Here is a 20,530-nt window from a genome sequence, read left to right as displayed (position 1 = left end):
CCAGTCCCTCCTCTGCACACTGATGGTGAGGTGCAGGAATCCCAAATAGCGGAAACCCTAGTTTTTTTGTTTTAAAATTTTTAATATGTAATAATTGTACATATTTATGGGATACAATTGCTGTTTTATGTGTACATTGTATAATGATGATATTAGAGAAATGAGCATAGCCATCATTTCTATGTGTTGAGAACATTGAACAGGAAGAACTTAAAGAGTATATATCTCTTTATGTATATTTATATGGAATTGTGTATGTGACAGGAACCCAAGTAACTCAACAGCAAAATACCCCAAAATAATCAGGCAAAAATGGGCAAACATCACTAATCACTGGGGGAATGGGAGAAAGTCAAGCAAATCTTGAGTTTTATGAACTATGCTTTGGTCATTCCAATTAGAATGGCTAATATTTTAAAAAATACAACAAAACATTCCCTGTAAGTTATTTCAGAATACACACTGTAGACTGAGAATCCAGAAACCAAAAATGCATGTTTTAGAATGTGAATTTTTTTTTTTTTAGACTGCATTTCACTAAATTGTTAAATTGCCTAGTTTCAGCTTCAACTTGTGATTTTCCTGTATTAGCCTCCCATAATACTCGGATTACCCTGCCCAGTTTAAAATCTGAAACTTTTTGAGTACTACTGTGACCCTGAAAAAGGTTTTAGTTTTGGAGCTTTTCAGATTTTGCTTTTTTCAATTAGAGATGTTTAGCTGGTAACATCTATATAAATATTCTCAAATCTGCAAATCCCTGAAATCTGAAACAGTTCTCATTCCAGGCATTTCAGACATAGAATACTCAATCTCTATATTGTTGTCATTCTGTATTAACCCTGCTTTGTAGTAAAACACCAGGACTTGTTTCTCCTATCTATTGTATCTGTGCTGATTCACCAGCCTCTCTCTATTCTCTTTCCCTCCATGCCCTTTGCAGGCTTTGTTAACCACTGGTTTATTCTCTGCTTCTACAAGAACAACTCTTAGATTTGATTTATGATTGAGATTTGTGGTGTTTGTCTCTGCACCTGACGTATTTCACTCATTTTATATTATTTTCTCTTTATTTTTTACTTACTTATTTTTCTTTTTGAGACAGTTTCACTCTGCAATTCAGGCTGGCCTTGAACTCACTTGGAGCCCTAAATTGGGTTCGAACTCAGCAATCTTGCCTCACCCTCCCAATTGCTGAGATTACAGGCCTGTGCCACCATACCTAACCTTCTCCTTATTTTTTTATCTTTTTTTTAGTACATGATTGCCATGCATCATGATCACATTTATCATAGGGGATTAGTACTTCTAAATAGTATGTGTTAGTACTTTTTTTTCTCCATTACCCTCTCCATTTGTGAAAGCTTTGTTTCCGTTTTTCCCTCCCTTTCTTTTTTAAAATGTCTTCTTTCCTTCCTTTTCCCCTCCCCAGAACCTCCATTGTTCCCCTTCCCTTCCCGTTTGAACATTTTATTTCTGCTTCCCAATATCTATCCTCTGTTTTGCTCATTTTTCCTTTGGATTTCTCACACAAGAGAAACAATGCAATGTTTAAACTTGTGTGCCTTATTTATTTCATTTAACATTATAGTTTTGAGTGTAGAGCACATTTTATTAATCCATGCATCAGTTGTTAGACATTCATACTGATTCCATGTCTTAACTGTTGTAAACAGTATCATAATAAACACGGGAATGCAGATAGCTTTTTGACGTACTGATTTAATTTCCTTTGTCGATATACCTATTAGTGGAATTGCTGAATCATGTACTAATTGTTTCTAGTTTTGAACCCCCATACTATTTTTCCATAATGGCTGTAAGTACTAGGTTACATTTTAGTCAACATCTAGTTACAGCAGTATGCACCTGTAGTATTAGTACCTGAGAGACTGAAACAGGAGGATCACTTTAAGCTCAGGAGTGTAGGATCAGCTTGGGCAATATAGTTAAACAACCTTACCAACACTTACCTTTTTACATTTAAATATTAGCCTTTCTAAGTGGCTCACTGTAGTCCTGATTTGCATTTCCCTGATGATTAGTAATGTTGAGCATTTTTCCATATGTGTTGGATATTTGGATATCTTCTTCTGAGGACTGTTTATCCAAGTCTTTTGTCTGTTTTCTTTTGGATTATTGGGGAATATTTTGCTATTTCCTATAGATTGATTTTATGCTCTGCTGACTATTTACTTTGTTGTGCAAAAGCTTTTTCATTTGATATAATTTTGCTTTTCTGTTTTTGTTTTTGTTGCTTGTACTTTTTGAGTGTTAGATCCCATGTCCTGAAATTTTCACGTGTTTTCTTCTAGAGGATTTTTCTCGTTGTTTGTTTTTATTTTGTTTTGATTTTTGAGACAGGATCTCACTATATAGTTCAGGCTGGCTTTGAGCAAAAGTGTGCAGGAGGGAGATGGACCTTTTCAGGTTGTGCCAAGGTGACCCAACCAAGATTTACCTCCCAATATCACATAGAACTATAAACTCATCAGTAGATGAATCTTCTGATGAATGTTGCTCACCCCTATAACAGTCATCTCCCAAAAGCCCCAGCTATGAGTGTATGAGGCTTTGAGAGGACATCTATATATAAACCATCACAGCATCACTTAGCATTATGTGTAAGGAAAGCTCTGTAAACTATTTTAACTTCAACTGTTGGTGATGGGGTACTGTAGTGTTTTGAGAACAAAGGTGACTTGTTAAAAGGATCACTGAATGTTGTGTTGAAAATAGACTGAAGGAGATCAAAGATGTAAAGAAAGTTCAACAGGAGACTGTTTATAGAATTCTAGGAGAGACAAGATGGCTTGGATACTGGGTGTTGGAAGTGCCCCATGTATTTTAGGTTATGGTGTCAGATTGTATGTGGGGCGTGAGGGGAGAGAGAAAGAAAGATTAAAACTCTGTTCTGAGCAGTGTAATAGAATTTTTATCAACTAATTTTTATCAACTAATATCAACTAAGTATTAAATAATGAGCAAAGCAGATAATAATACTACTATCGTAGGGTTTACATATTCTTGAGAGTTTGTGTGTATGTATGTATGTGTGTTCCTTTTTTTGTGGTGCTGAGTTTCAACCTTAGGCTGTCATACAGACTGGGCGGATGCTGTACCTTCTAGATCAGGAGATTATTTTCATATGAAAACTATATTGGTATATGGAAATAATATTCAGGACTGGAAAGTACTTTATTTTGAGAGGGCGGAAACTTCTCCATTTGATTTTCATCCTTTAAAAAAAACAGTACTTACATTATTTTAAAAATTAATGTAGAAGTAGAATAGAGATGTGTGTATATAAATGTTTGGCTGGCTGAATTTTCAGGTTGATCATTTACTGTGTAACCAACATTCAGATCAAGTAATAAGATTGCCAGTAACTCAAAAGTCCCCTGTTTGTTATTTGCCTAACTCTGCAAAGGTAAAGAACTTTGCTTACTTTTTTGCTGGTACTAGGGATTGAACCCAGTGCCTTTTGTGTGCTAGGCAAGTGCTCTAACACTAAGCTACATCCTAGCCCTTTTTCTTTTTTATTTTTGACACAAGGTATAAGTTGTTCAGACTGGCCTTAGCTTTGCAATCCTCTTGTCTTAGCCTCCTAAGTAGCTGGGATTTTAGACATGTGCTAGTGCATCTAACTCACTCTTCTGACTTCTGATAGCTGTTTTACTTTTGATTGTTTTAAGAATTAATATAGGTGGAATTATACAAGGTGAGTTCTCTATGCTATGTCTTAGGTTATATTTATAAAATTCATATCACATATAGTTATGTTTTATTCTCTTCATTTGTGAATATTATACAATTTATTTTTCTGTTAAGTCTGTTCAATTATTCTAGTCAAATTTCTATTTATTAACAATACTGTAGTGTTAAATGGAACTGTATTGTAAGTTGGCAATGATAAATCTCTATTTCTTTAAGAAAAAGGTTATGAGAAATACTATTGTCCCTTTTCTAGGATGATTGTAGAGTTGTCTTGGCAAAACAGGAAATTACAAGATTATTGGAAACATTGCAGAAACAGCAACACCAGTTTACAGAGGTTGCAGATCATATTCAGTTGGATGCCAGCATCCCTGTCACTTTTACAAAGGTAATGTATCATAATGTATCATGTTTAGGTGTGTTTTCAGACAAATCATGATTAATTTACATTTCTTTATAATCAGCTCAAATATACAACTAAGAAATTAGTTAAATACTGGACTTTTTAAGAAAAGTTCTCCCCCCAAGTAGAACAGGTTCATTTTTTTAAAAATTACTTTCATAATTCGTATTTTATAGGGTATATTATGGTAATGCAGTATGTATATATAATGTTTAGTAATCAAATCAGTGTAATATGCACTTCTAAGTAAACTTTTCATCAGTGGAAAATAGAAAAAAATCATATTATGATTTTTCCTGTACTCATTCCCCAACTTAAAAAGTATAAATTTATTATGTCATATGTCCTTTATTCCATTCCTCTGTCTGTAGTCTCTGGGATGTTTTGAAGTAAATTCTAGCATCATATGATTGTATTCCAGTATTGTATCATTTTATCTGTGAAATATGTTAGTGTGCATCTCCAAAAGATAAGAATTCTTTTTCAAAGGTTAGATACCTAAAAAATTTAATATTAATCCTGTTACTATTTCCACTAAGGTTATCAAATATCCAGTTGGTATTCAGATTGCCCGTGTTATTTCCAAAAAAAATCAGTATTTTTTGAGAAAGAATCTAAACAAAGTCCTTATTTGGCATTTATATTTAATTCAATTTTTATAATGAATTCTGGATTTCTTCAGGGTCTTTCACCCTTTTCATTCCTAATTACATGGATTTAAGTCTTTTTTTTTTTTATAAGATTGGCTAAGGGTTTGTCAATTATATTTAATCTTTCATGAACCAACTCTTCAATTCATTGATCCTTTTTTTTTAGTCTTCAGTGTGTTCATTTTTGTTCTTTATAATTTCCTCCTTTGTACAAGCTTTCAGTTTAGCTTGCTCCTCTTTTTCTAGAAGTTTGAGGTTCAATATTAAGTTGTATATATCTGCTTGCTCTGTTTTCCTGAGATGGGTATTTACTGCTATAAATATCCTTCTTAAGACTGCTTTCACTGGTCTCACAAGTTCTGGTATATTGTATTGTTATTGTCATTCACATATAAAAGCTGTCCGTTTTCTTTTTTAATTTCATCTGTGACTCACTGGTTTTTGAGTAGGTTACTATTTAATTTCCATTTGTTTATGAATTTCTCGTGGTTTCCTTTGGCATGGATTTCCAATTTCATTGCACTGTGGTCTGATAGTATGCATGGGATAATGTGAATTCCTTTGCATTTACTTATGCATATTCTATGAGCTTATATATGGTCTCTTTTGGAGAATGTCCTATGTGCAGCTAAGAAGTATGTGTATTCTGATATTGTAGGGTAGAAAACACTGTCGACATCTACTAAGTCCATTTGCTCGGAAGTTTGATTTAGTTCTAATATTGCATGATTGATTTTTTGTCTAGTTGATCTGTCTTTTTTGTGACAGTTGGGTATTGAGGTCTTCTAATACATTTTTTTTAATTTGAAGATTACTTTATTAATACCCTTGAAGTTGGCAGCACTTTCTTTCTTTCTTTTTTTTTTTTTTATCCAGGATCGAACTCACAATCCTCGTACTTGCCAGTCAGGCATTTATGCCACTGAGCCTAATCCCTGGCCTCTCAATACAGTTGTATTAGTGCTTATTTGATTTTTCATGTCCATTAGTAATAGTTTTTTATAGCTGGGTGCACTGGTATTTGTTGCATATATATTTATGATTGTTATCTCTTCCTCTTGTTCCCTTAACGAGGATGTAATGACCTTCATAAAAAAGGTCTCTTAATCTTGGCTTGAAATTCACTTTGTCTGGAAATAGAATAGCTATCCCTGCTTTTTTCTGCATTCCTGTTGCATGTAGTTTTGTTTTCCATCCTTTGACTTTCAGTCTGTGAATTTCTTTTTGAGTGAGATGTGTTTCTTGTGTGCAACATATTGTTGAATCTTGCTTCTTGATCTGTTCTGCTGGTCTTTGTCTTTTGACTGGTGAATTGAGATCATTAACATTGATGGTTAAAACTGATATGTATTGACTTATCCTTGTCAAGTTATTATCCTATTGTTGGCTCCCCCATTTTTTCCTTTCTTCTTAATTGTTTGCCTTTCCTGGTGAATTCCTTCTGGAGTTGGAGTTTATGGAGCTGTAGACCTTATTTTCTTTTTCTAGAATGTCCTTTGGAACATTTTGAAGGGCTGATTTGATGGTCATAAATTTCCTCAGATGTTCTTTGATATGGAAATATCTTATTTCTCCATCAATTTTAGTTTACCAAGTTTTTTTTTTTTTTTTTTAGTACTGGGAATCGAACACACAACCTTGCGCTTGCCAGGCAGGCACTTACGCCGTTGAGCTAAATCCCCAGCCCATCTCCATCAATTTGAAAAATAGTTTTGTGGGATACATCAATCTGGGTTGAAAGTTGTTTTCCTTTAGATCTTGAAGTACTTTATGCCAAGCTTTCCTGACTTGAGAGTTTGTGCTAAGAAGTCAGCTGTAATTCTAATGGGCTTTCCTTTATGTGTGATTTGTTTCTTTTCTCTAATAGCTTTTAAGATTCTATTTTTGTGTTGAATTTCTATAATCTTGACTATAATATACCTTGCTGTAAATTTTTTTGACTATTGCTAATTGGAGTTCTATATGCCTCACTTATTTGTATGTCAAATTCATTTTTCTCTACCAGGAACGTTTTCTGTCACAATGTCTGTGAACATGTTTTTCATGTCATTTGTGATATCTCCTGCTTGTTCATTAACTCCAGTTAATCTTGAGTTACTCTTTGTGTCATCTAGAAGCTGCTGGATTGATTTCTCATGGTACCTTGTTAGTTTTGTGAAATCTTTCTTTTCCTGGTTCCTAACTGCAAGCCTGTCTTCAGTATCTGAGATTGGCCTAATCTGCTTCAAATACTTCCTTTTCATTTCTTTCTTTCCTTCTTTTTTTTTCTTTCTTTTCCTTTTCTCTCTCTCTCTCTCTCTCTCTCTCTCTCTCTTTCTCTCTCTGTCTCTCTCTCTCTACACCAGGGATCAAATTCAAGACCTTGTGATTGCCATGCAGGTATAGTTTCAATGGAATTTTTATTTTCCTGGATATCTGCTTTATGGATTCCTTTTGTTTCCTATGCTATGCTTCCATAATTTGCTTTGTCTATTTTTTGTCTATATTTGCTCTAACATCGCTCAGCATAGTGTGTATTTTATTAATCTCTGTAGTTATTTGAGAGATTATTTCTGATTTAATTTTTTCCAGGGCCTCATTACATTCCTTTGTTTTTACCACTTCAGAGAGACCTGGTGTGGGGCTTTCAGACTGTCTCACCTCATTGTCCTGTGTATTTGCCTTTGGTGAACTGGATGTCTGAGGTGGCATCTTAAGTGTCTTGTTATTTCTTTTCTTTTTTTAGTTTAATTACTGCAGTGATGCTTGTAAGTTGTCTATGGTTGCTTTCATGTCATGTCTATGGTTGCTTTCATGGGTTGCTTTATTGGTGATATTTAGGAAACTTAGGTGATGATTACTTCTCTGATGTATCTTCTAGCTGTAGCATGATTTTGTGTTTTGAGTCTTTTGGAAGATCTTACCTCTTCAGTTTGTTGAGGAACAGAAGTTGTTGCTTGTTTGGCCTAGTCTCTTGTTCTCTGGCATTGTGCCACAGTATTTTCTTAGTTAATCTCAGTCATGGATTATCATGGCCAACAGCTGATTAGAACAATTACGTTGATTTTGTTTGTAGTGGTACCAATAGCCTCAAACACAGCTTATAAAATAACAAACTGAGTTAACCCTTAACTTGCAACTTTTAAAAGTATGAACTAGATTTGAGATTATACTACAAAACGTAAAACAAACCAAATAATTATATGGTTAATTGTAAGTCTGCAATGTGTAACCTCAGGGTTAAAATTTAAAATGGATTAAGGAGAAAATAGAGAAGTAGAAATGAGAAAGATTACAAGTAATTTGGAGGACAATGATGCATTCTGCCAATTTGGGGAAACTGGTGCAGAAGACTGAATAAAACCGCTTGGTGAAAGAAATAAAAGGTAGAACAGAACAGAACCACACCCACAAAGAGGTTAGGGATCATTCTCATACTCGTTAAAAAAAAAGCAATGAAAGAGAAAGAGAAATAAAAAAAAAACAAACAGAATAAAACAAAACAAACCAACAAGAAAAGAAAAAAAAAACTCAGAGAGTTCGCTCCCATCATTGTCTCTGGGTTTACTAGTAGACAGCCTGTGAAGACAGTGTTCCAGCCACTGTGTTCCAGCAAGCCAGCTACTGCTTTATGGTGAACTAGTAGATAACCTTAGCAGGCCTGCTTATTTCTTGGACTGCAGAAAGACCGTACTCATTGGACTTGCTGCAGTCCAAGCAATTTCCATGGGCCTGCGCCCAGCTAGGAGCTGCTGGAGCAAGCTGGCAGCAGTTCTGGTTCTGGGCCTATGTGGCCTGATTTCAAAATGGCTCCCAGCCAATTTCTCTGTCCTGTAAGAGGACTGAGTCCTTTGTGCGCACTGCCAGCTAGTGCAGGCCTCCACGTCTGCCACTGTCTTTCACTGACATGTCTCTCTACAGAGGCCTCTGGTTCTCAGCTGCCACTGTAACTGTAACTGTGCAACCCCAGGTTCCAACAACTCATGCAGTGAGTCTGGCTCCTGGTGAAGTTGTTGCCAGCTACTACCTTCTTAATTGAAGTTTTTCTTTTTACTTTCTCTGTGGCTTCAATTCACACTTCAGATTCTTCGTAGTTCCCCTTCTCCCTTCCTTGTCTTCTTTAAGTGGTGACTCTCAGAGGTGCTTTTTTCTCTATTGCTTACTGCTCTCTGGACGTTTAGAGGTAGTTTTAAAATTTAACTTTGTTTTATAATTATGTGACACAATTTACAGGGTCGAGAATCACATTTGTAAACAGTGTTCTTTAAGAGACATTTAACTTCTATCTTTGTTTCCTCAGTACTTTTTATTCCATACAAAGCTAGATTTTTCCCCTTGTTTTATTCATCACTTGAAAAAAAGTAGAATCATGTGTTTACATAATTGTACTCATACTACCCACATTGAAAAATAGAATACCTTACACATTTTTTCTCTTTTCTCTAACTTTAAATTCTAAAAATTTCCCTCTATTATAATAAAATACAATGATTTTTAAATTCCTCTGTATAGCTACAAGATACTTTGAGGTTGTATTACTTTTACTTTGGTAAAGCACATAAAAAATTTACCATTTTACATGGTTTTAAGCATATATGCCAGTATTGTTAAGTATACTCACAATTTTGTGAAACAGATTTCCAGAACTTTTTCATGTTGTAAACCTGAAATTTTATTCTTTAAACAATCTGGCCTATCCTCCTTGGCCCCTAGAAGCTACTATTCTATTTTGTGTTTCTGTGGATTTGATTAGCTTAGATACTTCATAGAAGTAGAATAATGTACTGTCTATCTTTTTGTGGCAGGCTTATTTCAATTTGAACAATATTTTCAAAGTCATGTTGTAGCATGTAAGAGAATTTTATTTCTTTTTTGTTCGAATAATATTTAACTGTATATGTATCTGCTGTGTAGGAGACCAGAGGCAAATTGAGGCTTAATTGGCCTTCTCGATGTGCACAAAGGAGAAAGGCTTGATGGCAGTTGGAGGTTCTAGAGTAAAAGTACAGCTGAGTTTAAGTTGTTTCCCTGAGCATGTATTAACTGATAGTCTGAGGCAGATTAATTGTTTGTACCTGTGTCTGGGTGAATAAAAGGAAAATAGAGCTCCTCTGCCCTAGAGGCCCCTGGCGGCCTGTCTGTCTGCCTGTCTACTAAATTGACTCTGTCTATTTGTAGTTCATTCTTGTTTGTCCTTGGTCCACGGTAACAAACAGCATAAGACTAGGTCTCTACAAGAGGTGCCTGGGTGGAGAAGGCTTGGAGGAGTAAGCTGGCTTCTCATGGGTGGGGCCTGGGCCAGGGATCTGGAATCAGTGGTACAGGCCATTCTGCAACAATACCGTATTTTGTTTATCATTTCATCTGTCAATAGACACTTAGGTTGCTTTCATCTCTTGGTTATTATCTGCTGCTCTAAATGTGGGTATATTACAGATATCTCTTTGAGACATTTTCTTGTAGACATACAACCAGAAGTGAAGGAAGGGAGTTGATCATTGAGGAGATCTATTTTAATATTTTGAGAAACCATTTTCCAGTTTTCACACCATATTACAGTCCCAACTTTAGTGCACATGGGTTGTAATTTCTACATTTTATCCAATACTTGTTATTTGTTTGGTTTTAGATAGAAGCCATCTTAATTGATGCAAGGTTTTATCTGTTTTGCTTTTGCTTTGCATTATTTTGATTAGTGATATTCATCTTTTCATGTATTTGTTGGCCACTTTTATATTGTCTTCTTTGTTTTTTTGAGACAGGTTTTCACTATGCAGTCCAAGCTGGCCTTGAACTCACTATGTAGCCCTGGCTAGCCTAGAACTCACATTGATCCTCCTGCCTCAGACTCCAAAGTGCTGGTCTTACAGGTGTGCGCCACCATGCCTGGCCAACTTACATACTGTTTTTAATGTCTCTTCAAATCATTTGGCCCTACTTTGATTACATTATTTGACATTTCTTTTGTTGTTGGATTATAGTTATTTGTATATCCTGGATATTTATCCGGATATTTGAATGGAACTATTTGGTATACCAAACAGTTCCAGTCAAATATTTTTGCTTTGTGTCCTGTAATATCCAGAAAGTTACTGTCAAATTTAACGTCACGAGGCTTTTTTCTTCTTTACTTCAAAGACTTTTGTAATTTCGGGTTTTACATTTAGTGCTATCAAACCATTTTGAGTTAATATCATGTTTTGTATGTGGGTTGAGATTACTGTCCATCTTCATTCTTTCATATGTGTGTATCTAGTTTCCCTCACATATTTATTGAAGAGATATATTTTCTTCATTGAGTGGTCTTTGATAACCTTGCTGAAGATCATTTGATCATATGTGAAAGTTTATACTTAGGCTCTATTTTATTAAAATATAGTATGTTAATCTTTATGCTAGTACCACAGGATTTTCATCATTATAGCTTTGTAAATATTTTGAAGTCTGCACTCCAATTTTGTTCTTTTTCAGAATTGATTTAACTACTGAGTATCCTTTGAGAATCTATAGATGATTATTCTCCCAATATTTTTATCTTTTTTTTTTTGTACCAGGGATCAAACTCACAGCCACGCACTTTTAAGGCAGGCGCTTAGGCCACTGAGCTAAATCCACAGCTCCTTTTTTTTGTCTTTTTGAGACAAGGTGTCAGGCTGGCCTTGAACTCACTTTGTAGACCAAGTCGGTTGGGAACTTATAGCCATCTTCCTACCTCAAGCCTCCCAAGTGCTAAGATTACAGGTGTGTACCACCATGCCCAGCTTTTTCTTCCTATTTCTGCAAATAATTAAGGATTTTTTAAAAACATGCCTTGGGATTGAACCCAGGGCCTGTGTGCTATATAAATGTTACCACTGAGCTGGACTCCTATCCTGTGTTACTAGGATTTTTATAGTGATTACATTGAATCTGCACCATCATTTTGGATAGTAACGACACTATATATGACTATTAATTTCTCTATCCATGCACATGGAGTGTTTTTCTTTTATGGCTTCTTTATTTTAGCAATGTTTTGTGGTTTATAGCATATAAATCTTTTACTTACTTGCCTGGGTTTATTCCTAAGTATTTTATTCTTCTTAATACTATTGAAAATGAAATTTTATTTTACATCATTGGGGTTTTTTTGTTTGTTTGTTTGTACTGGGAATTGAACTCATGACTTGTGCTTGCCAGGAGGCGCTTATGCCACTGAGCTAAATCTCCAGCTTTTTTGGCTTTTTGAGACAAGGTGTCTTTATGCAGTTCAGTTCTTATGCAGTGATCCTCCTGAATGGAATTACAGGCATGCCCACCTGAAATTGTTTTTTTTTTTTTTAATTTCCTTATTGGATTATTCATTATTATTGTATAAATACAGAAATGATTTTAACATTTGTTTTGTGTTCTGCATCTTTGTTGGATTTATTTATTTATTTTTAAGGAATCTTCTAGAGTTTTATCCATGTAAGATCATGTCCTCTGTGAAGATAATTTTATTTTTCTATTTGATTTGGATGCCTTCCATTTATTTTATTTTATTTTTCTTAATTACTCTGGTTAGACTTACTAGTCTAGTACAGTGTTGAATAGATGTGAGAGTGGGTATCTTCATCATATTTCTTATCTTAACAAGAAATTTTTCAGTGTTTTATCGACTGTGGTGTTATCTGTAGGCCTATTTTATGTTGAGTTGAGTTTTCCTTCTATTCTTAGTTTATCGAGTGGTTTTATCATGAAATCATATTGAATCTTGTTAAATGCATTTTCTGCATTAGCGAGGTGATCATATTGTCCTTGTCTTCCATTCTACTAAAATGTTGAATATCCCTTGCCTTTTAGGTATAAATCTCATTTTGGGATAGTGTGTAATCCCCTTAATCTGTTGTTGAATTCAATTGACTAGTAATTTTGTTGTTTGTATGTAACTATGTAAATTTAATACTGTTTTTATCCTTTCTTTATAAATGAGAGAAATGGGACAGAGAAGCCACACATCTGGGAATGTACATTACATATGTTCATTACAGCATTCTTTTTAATATCAAAAAATAAGAAATGATCTAACATCAAACATTTGGGAATTGGTTAAATCGTGGTTCACGGAATATAATGAGAGCATTAAAAGAGAAAAACTTGGTCTCTGTATTTGAAATAAAACGATTATATATAATCTGTCTAGTGAGAAACAGTTGTTACACTGTGTAGTATTAAGCTTTAAAGAGGTTTCTTTTTGTATGTTACCTAGTGTATGCATAGGAAAAGTGAGAAAATATACACTGTTAATAGTAGATATTTCTAGGAATCAAGTAGCAGTTTTTATTTATAACTAATTTAGCTCTATTTTGAGTGTTTTAGTACTGCATAAAACGTTATTGAAAGAAGATTCAGTTGAGCTAGAATGTCTAGAGAAATTAAATGGGCATGTGTATTTTTTTTTTCCTTTTAACTTATTTGGCAATAAAGTGGTCATTTTTACTAAGGACAGATTTAGCCAGGGAAAAGAATTCAGTTCTTGAGGAACATCAGATTTAGAATATTGTGAAATATTGAAGAATGCATAGGAGACGTGGAAATAATACTGTTTTAATAAAGGTATACATGCTATTATTTTGTAGTTCCATGTCTTAAAAGATTTTAAAAATTTAAATTATAGGACAACAGAGTTCACATTGGACCCAAAATGGAAATTCGTGTTGTTACATTGGGATTAGATGGTGCTGGAAAAACTACTATTTTGTTTAAGTTAAAACAGGATGAGTTCATGCAGCCCATTCCAACAATTGGTAAGTAAATATTGCTTTTTCTTTTAACTTCATTGAACGTTTTATAGACAATATAAAAAAAAAGACCTAGCTTACAGCTGGGTCTTATGTGATATTGATTGTGCAGATCAAGTCTATTCTGACTCTGAGACACCAGTATTTTAGAGAAAAAAATGCAGGATTCTGTGGTTATGGGACTAAAATGTCGATGAGAGAATAATAAAAAAGAATACTGTATTGGTGGGACAATTAGAAAGGATAGAAGATTGGTGACCCTGGCTGAGGATTAGGGGAAGAGTAGTGATACAGAGTTGGAAGATACATGGATATCAGGGCCCTAAGGATCCTGGTAGAGGTACAGAGGGCTAGCAGCCATTAAATCCCTCGCAAGATTAGGAGTGGAGTTGTTTGGGCTCTGTGAGTATTGCTACATGCAGATAGTTCATGAATCACAATTACAAATAGGGTTGCCTGAATTTGATGTGTGATTCATTGTAAATACATTCAGTATAAAAAGTAACCTTTTTTTAAAAACAGGTTTTAATGTGGAAACTGTAGAATATAAAAATTTAAAATTCACCATTTGGGATGTAGGTGGAAAACACAAATTAAGACCATTGTGGAAACATTATTACCTCAATACTCAAGGTAAGTAAGCAATAGTACCTTAGCTGTAAAAAATTTAGTAAGACAATTTTTATTAAAAGTTGATTTAACTTGTAAAACTGATATTTAAAAATAGATTAAATAACTGAATATATATTAATGGTCAGCCCCTTATTTTAAAAAAATTGATGGTGATGACCCTAGGACATGTACTTTTGGCTTACTCATAATAAACCCATTATTATAAATTAAAAATGTACTTTAATGTTTAGATGATTACACTTACATCTTTGCTGCTGTTAATAGTTAACATACATTATTGGTATTCATATGGTTGTGATCACTGGCAAAAAAATATAGTGGCACAGACTTGTATTTGTGGTGTTTGCTTTGCTGTTCAATTCATTTAAACATTTAGTCAATTATAATCCCTCAGTAGCACCAATACCTAATTTATTAGTTATTTTCAGAGGACATACAATGGCTTACTCTTGACCAAAGTGCATATATTACATATATTCCACCTTGCTACTATTTATGTTTGGGCCCAGTTCGGTATACATCTGTACCATATATCATCTTACTTGCCACCTAGATGGCAGACAGATAATTTTTACTTTGGATTTTTTTTTTTTGTCTTTTGCCTTTTTATCAGTTCCAGGGATCGAACTCACGACTGCTTGCTTACAAGGCACGCGCTTATGCTGCTGAGCTAAATCCCCAGCCCCTGCTTTGGAATTTTTGATAATACATGTAGAAAAAATGGACTTCTGATTATGTGCAATGATTGAAAGTCTAGAGATGCTTAGCTTACAGAGAAGAATACCTTAGAAAGATAAATATGTTGACTTTTATTGTTTTGAAGATTATCCGTTTGTAAAGGAAATAGAATTCAAATAATAGCATCAGAAGGAAGAGTATGAGAAACTTATTTTCAGTTAGTAAGAGGAAAATAATATACAGAGCAGCTTTTGATAGAGCAAGTGTTGTAAATCCTGTCATAGAAAGCTGAACCTACAAAGTAATGTGAACTTGAGATTATACCATTAATTATTGGTAGGTTCTCCTGTCATTAAGTAGGCAGCCTTCATGTGGAAATAGTTGTGGTAAACAAACTCTACCAATAATATAATAAAATATTAAATGTTTGGTTCATTCACTGAAAGCTAACAAGTGATTAATTGAATTTTTTTGGTAGCTGTTGTATTTGTTGTTGATAGCAGTCACAGAGACAGAATTAATGAAGCACACAGTGAACTTGCAAAGTTGTTAACAGAAAAAGAACTCCGAGATGCTTTGCTCCTGATTTTTGCTAACAAACAGGTAATACATATTAGAATGCTTATTATAGTAGGTTTCTGTATTCTATATCATAAAGCAGTTGAAAAGATTTCAAACAGTACCATTTTAGAAGATATTTATAAATATCTTTTAGAAGATATTTATAAAATTTATGTGTATTTTAAATACATTTATGTGTAAAGGGCTGGGAACCTTGGAGTATATCATCAGATATTGTAGTGTATGTTTGTGAATACTTATGAAGTTCTACCACAAAGAAAACTGGAAGTAATATTAACAATGCATTATGAGGAACAAGGGGGTGGGAGTGAAAAAAGCTTTGGGGGAAATACAGAAAGGCTATAAAGGTGAGAGATCTTGTAAGATTGTAAAAAAAGTAGGATTTAAGTTGAAAGTAAGATTGGAGTTGAAATTATGAGTGGGACATCGAATGTAGAGGAAAGAACACTACAGGCAGAGAAAATAAATTTGGGGGAGCATCAAACAGACCTGTATGTGAGATGCAGGTAGTGGATGATGAAAAAAATTATAGAGTAACAGGTGCAATCACTTTATGAGACTCTGATAGAGCTAGATTGAGAAATTTAGGTTTTAATCTGTGAGCAAATAATCATCATTATGTTTCTAGACTAGTGAGTGATGAGATCATGTCAATGTTTTAAGACTAATTTTGGAGGCAGAATGTGCATTCAACCAGGTTGAGTAACTCATTAAATCCAGTCAACTATTGAAATTATTCATATCACAGTTAACAAGACCCAGAATTATAGGAGAAAGCCAGGAGGCCAGAGAGAATCTGTGGAGATAGAAATGTTAAAATTCAGTGACTAAATAGAGAGAATGAAGTATTGCAAGCACTGTATCTGAAGATTCCTAAATCTTGAGCCCAAGCTTCTAGGAGGATGAGAACGATTTTAAGTACATGTAATAGTCAAGTAGAAGTGCAGTACAATAGAAAGATAACATTAGAGGGGAAGAGTAGGATGATGAGTAAAGAAGTTTCTCCTCATAAATAGGGGCAAACTTAAGAGCTGATAATATATATATATATATGCTTATTTATACTGGATGACATACAAATAAGACACCTGTCAGGTTGTTAGTGAAGTGTTTCAAAAGATGTAGATTAACAGATACTGTTGGTGTGGTTATCAAACTGAGCCTTTTTTGTTCTCAGGAATCAAACTCGAAGACATATACATGATAGGTAAACTCTGTACCACTGAGTCAAACTAGTCCAAGGCATTTTTGTAAAGGACAGTTTCACAGTATCTGCCAAAGTTTTGGATGCATAAGACCTAAGTTTAGTAATATATCCTGTAGACAAGTATCCAGAGGTTAGCCTAAAGTCATTGCATAAATGTTCTGTAAACATATATATAAATATATGTCTGAATATGTTACATGTATGTGTATATTCTTCCCTAAGTATCTATGGGATTAGTTCTAGGACCTCCTGTAGTACTAAAATCTTTGGACTCTCAAGTCCTTTTTATAAAGTAGCATAATATTTGCATATAAGCTATACACATCCTCCTGTATACTTTAAATCTCCTATAGGTTACTTATAGTACATAACACAATGTAAATTCTATGTTAATCGTTATACTTTTATTATTACTGATGTTTTTATTTGCTTCTTGGGGTTTTCATTTACTGTTTTTTGAGACAGAGTCCTACTGTATAGTTTCAGGCTGGTCTTGAACTCAGTATCTAGCCCAGACTGGCCTTAGAACTCATGGTGACCCCCCCTGCCTCAGCCTTTGGTGTGTGCCACCAGGCCCGGCTAAACTTTGTTATTCAAAGAATAATGATAAATAAAAAATAACTGTACATGCTCAGTACTGATGGAGGTGTTTTTGAATATTTTGAATCTGTTGGTTGAGTCCTTGGATGCAGAACCCACAGATACAAAGGGATAACTTTATATTAATATTTTTAATAGCATGTAAACATGACTTCAGTAAATATTCAGTATAGGACTGATTGTATAAATTGTGTTGCATCCATACAGTGAAATTCAACTTTTATGTTAGAATCATGTAGAAAATTGCATGTGCTAATAATGTAAGATATTTTAAATAAACATGTTAAGTAAAAATCCTGCAAGTTATAGAAAGTCTAAAATATATTTTTTTGTGTTTATGTGCCTCAATATGCATGAAAATTTTCTGGAAAACTACTTAAATTGTTACTATTGTTCCTGAGAAGTAGGAAAAAAGGTTTATTGAGTGGGGAATATGATAAACTCTTTATTATATAAGCCATTTTTAATAGAAAAATGTGTTAATTTCTTTTTTTGCTAAATGATGTCTTATAATGACTTAAGTTTCTTCCACTCAGGTTGCATAGCCTTCACTGATTTCATTGTCAGAGTATTCTTTATATATCTGTATCTGTCTCTTTCTCTCACACACACACACATGCACACACATATACATACATTTTAGCTAAAACTACTCTTTTTCTGTTATTACTTTCAGGATAATTACTGAAGGATGAATATGGATTTTTAACTTTAGGTTTCTGCTAGAATTCTATCAATAGACTCCTAAATAAAAAATAGAAAAATGAAAATTTGGATGGACTGAAAAAAATACACATATCTGTGTATCTCTTTCAGGATGTTGCTGGAGCACTGTCAGTAGAAGAAATCACTGAACTTCTCAGTCTTCATAAGTTATGCTGTGGCCGTAGCTGGTACATTCAGGGCTGTGATGCTCGAAGTGGTATGGGGCTGTATGAAGGATTGGACTGGCTTTCACGGCAACTTGTAGCTGCTGGAGTATTGGATGTTGCTTGATTTCAAATGCCGCAATTATTTAGTTTTGTGGTTCAGAGTTATTTTGCATGTAGTACATAAGAAATTCTATATCACAAATATGATAGTTAATTAACAATGTGCACAGAAAAGAATCTTGGACTGGGAATGAGGTAGGTTATTACTTTTAAGAAATTATTCTGTGACAAAATTTGAATTATAGTAGATTAGTTTGAATTAACTAGAGATTTCTTAGATATACATTCTTTTAAAAAGTATATTTAAGATTTCCAGATTATATATTACCCCATATATTGGGAAGAAAGGTGTCATAGAGATAGGACAAAATGAAGGTTTTGTTTTTCCCAGTGAAAAACAGATAAGCTAATTGAGTACCTTTTGTAGCCTGTGTAGAACAAGGAAGTTGTTATTTCTTAAACTTGCCTTTCTACTGAATTTTGGCTACTTATTAGTAGACGTGGCAGTTACTTAATGAAACAGAATAAACTGCACTTGGTGGTAATAGGATTACTTCACTGTTCAGTATAACAGAACATCTTTAATGCAAAGAGGTATAAAGAATAAAGTGAATATTTTATACAATGTTTTATTAAAATTTTTCTCCTAAAGCATTTTGTATAAAACACAGAATGAAATGTTAATTAACTAGGCTTGAGTGTCAGATTAGTACTACTAAAATACAGAGCAATTAATAAAGTATGAAAGTCATTTGATCTTCACCTAGGTTTATTTCCTAGTCAGAACTCTAAATTGGTCTTTCTACTTTTCAATGTATTGTGCTTTTTTGTTTTGTTTTGTTTTGTTTTTTGTTTAAGAACACTATCCTTTGGGGGAGTCACTGTAGGTAAAACAAAGTCAACAAAAAGAACCAGTTTGTGGTTCTTTACATAAGAGACCTAAATAACTTTACATACAACAAAGCATTAAATCAGCTTTACATAAAAGAAACTAAATAGAAAACAATATTTATTTCCTACCTATTACTTATTTTGAAAATATTTCCCAAAATAAGTGCATTTATTCAACAAAAAACATGGTTAAGGCTTTTCATGACAAAGCTTCATAGTTATTTAAGAGAAAAGACATGTCTACAGAAGGAAACAAAACTTTGAGAAAGTTTACATTTGTTATGCAGTATTGTGAATAAAAGTAAAAAGATCGTGCTGTACTGTTTCTCATTTTTAAATGATACTCACAGAAGCATGATTTTATATATTTAAATGGCTATAGTTTTTCTTCTATGCTCTTCATACTTTGGGGTGAAGTTCAACCTTCAGTCTTATTAGCCGAATTATTGTAAGGACAATGATGTCTGATGACAAGATGTGACTCAGGTGGTACTGTTTTGGTTCACTTTTCAGATGTTTTTTAAACAATTTTAGAAAAACAAAGCATTTAAAAGTCCATCAGTGTTATGGGCAATATGTAAATAGGTATATTTTGTCCTTTATTTTTCAAGTAAAAGGTCATGCTATTACTGGTAGTTTGTGTGCATAAGTGATACTTTGGAATTAAATTATTTAATATTTGACTGATTTCAATGTAACTGTGAAAAACACAAATGGTGTCGCATTTGCCTGTGAACCCTTAAACTGTTTTCTATACTTGGTGATTGAAAAAAATGTAACATTAACATGTAAACTTGCTTTCCCTATAAATTATTATTTGAATAATTTGCTAAACTTTGTAATTTACGTGCTTAGTGTATAACTGAACACAATTTTAAAACTTGGCTCAGACCTGACTATAATGTATATATATTAGTAGGGTTTATGTTTGATTTTTCTTAAAAAAGTATTGTTTTCATGCTCCCATTACTATTTGTGGTTGTTGTAGTCTTTCATTAATAATTAGTCATGATTGTGCTAATTTCCTCTAGGAAATGTCAAACTTAAGAATAACAGATGTTTTAAATACACTATGTTAAGATTTGCCTCCTAGCTCTGAATTTCTGCGTTGTCTAATACTGTAAGGGTTATGTAAAGTTATGTCAAGTATATCACTCTGGTTTATAATTTAGGAATGCTTAAAACCACCAGAAGACATTATTTGCTTTACACATACGATCAGTATAGACAGTAATAAAATATTAAAATCATTATAACATCCTGTCATTATTCAGTGAAGTCTATTTCTTGAACCACGCCTCTACTATTTCTGTTAGTAACCAACTTAAAAGTCATTAAGGATGGGGGGTGTTCCTAGCATACTTGAGGCCCAGGTTTGATCTTTGGCACAATTAAAAGTGGGGAAGCTGATTTGCCTACTAAAGTTTAGCAGTTTATTTGATGAAGCAAAAATTTAGAAATAATGTATTCTGTATTTCTAATGTTACATCACCTTT

At 33.6% G+C, this 20,530-nt stretch overlaps 1 protein-coding gene across 4 annotated transcripts in view; it reads left to right on the top strand.

Moving 5' to 3' along the window:
* The window catches only part of Trim23 (tripartite motif containing 23), a 47,200-nt gene extending 26,910 nt beyond the window's left edge, over nucleotides 1-20,290 (top strand). For all 4 annotated transcript variants that reach the window (XM_013153970.3, XM_003461594.5, XM_063258249.1 and 1 more), the window contains 5 exons: nucleotides 3,971-4,105; nucleotides 13,388-13,517; nucleotides 14,034-14,144; nucleotides 15,301-15,425; nucleotides 18,028-20,290. In XM_013153970.3, the coding sequence (XP_013009424.2) occupies nucleotides 3,971-4,105; nucleotides 13,388-13,517; nucleotides 14,034-14,144; nucleotides 15,301-15,425; nucleotides 18,028-18,207 (681 nt within the window). In that variant the 3' untranslated portion in view covers nucleotides 18,208-20,290. The remainder of the gene's footprint in view (nucleotides 1-3,970; nucleotides 4,106-13,387; nucleotides 13,518-14,033; nucleotides 14,145-15,300; nucleotides 15,426-18,027) is intronic.
* The last annotated feature ends 240 nt before the right edge of the window (nucleotides 20,291-20,530 follow it).

Source organism: Cavia porcellus, unplaced genomic scaffold, assembly GCF_034190915.1.
Source record: "Cavia porcellus strain 051 isolate PalLab524CR breed Dunkin Hartley unplaced genomic scaffold, mCavPor4.1 scaffold_11, whole genome shotgun sequence".
Classification (NCBI taxonomy): domain Eukaryota; kingdom Metazoa; phylum Chordata; class Mammalia; order Rodentia; family Caviidae; genus Cavia; species Cavia porcellus.
The sequence above is the reverse complement of the archived record's forward strand: the minus strand, read 5'-3'. Positions and strand labels throughout refer to the sequence as shown.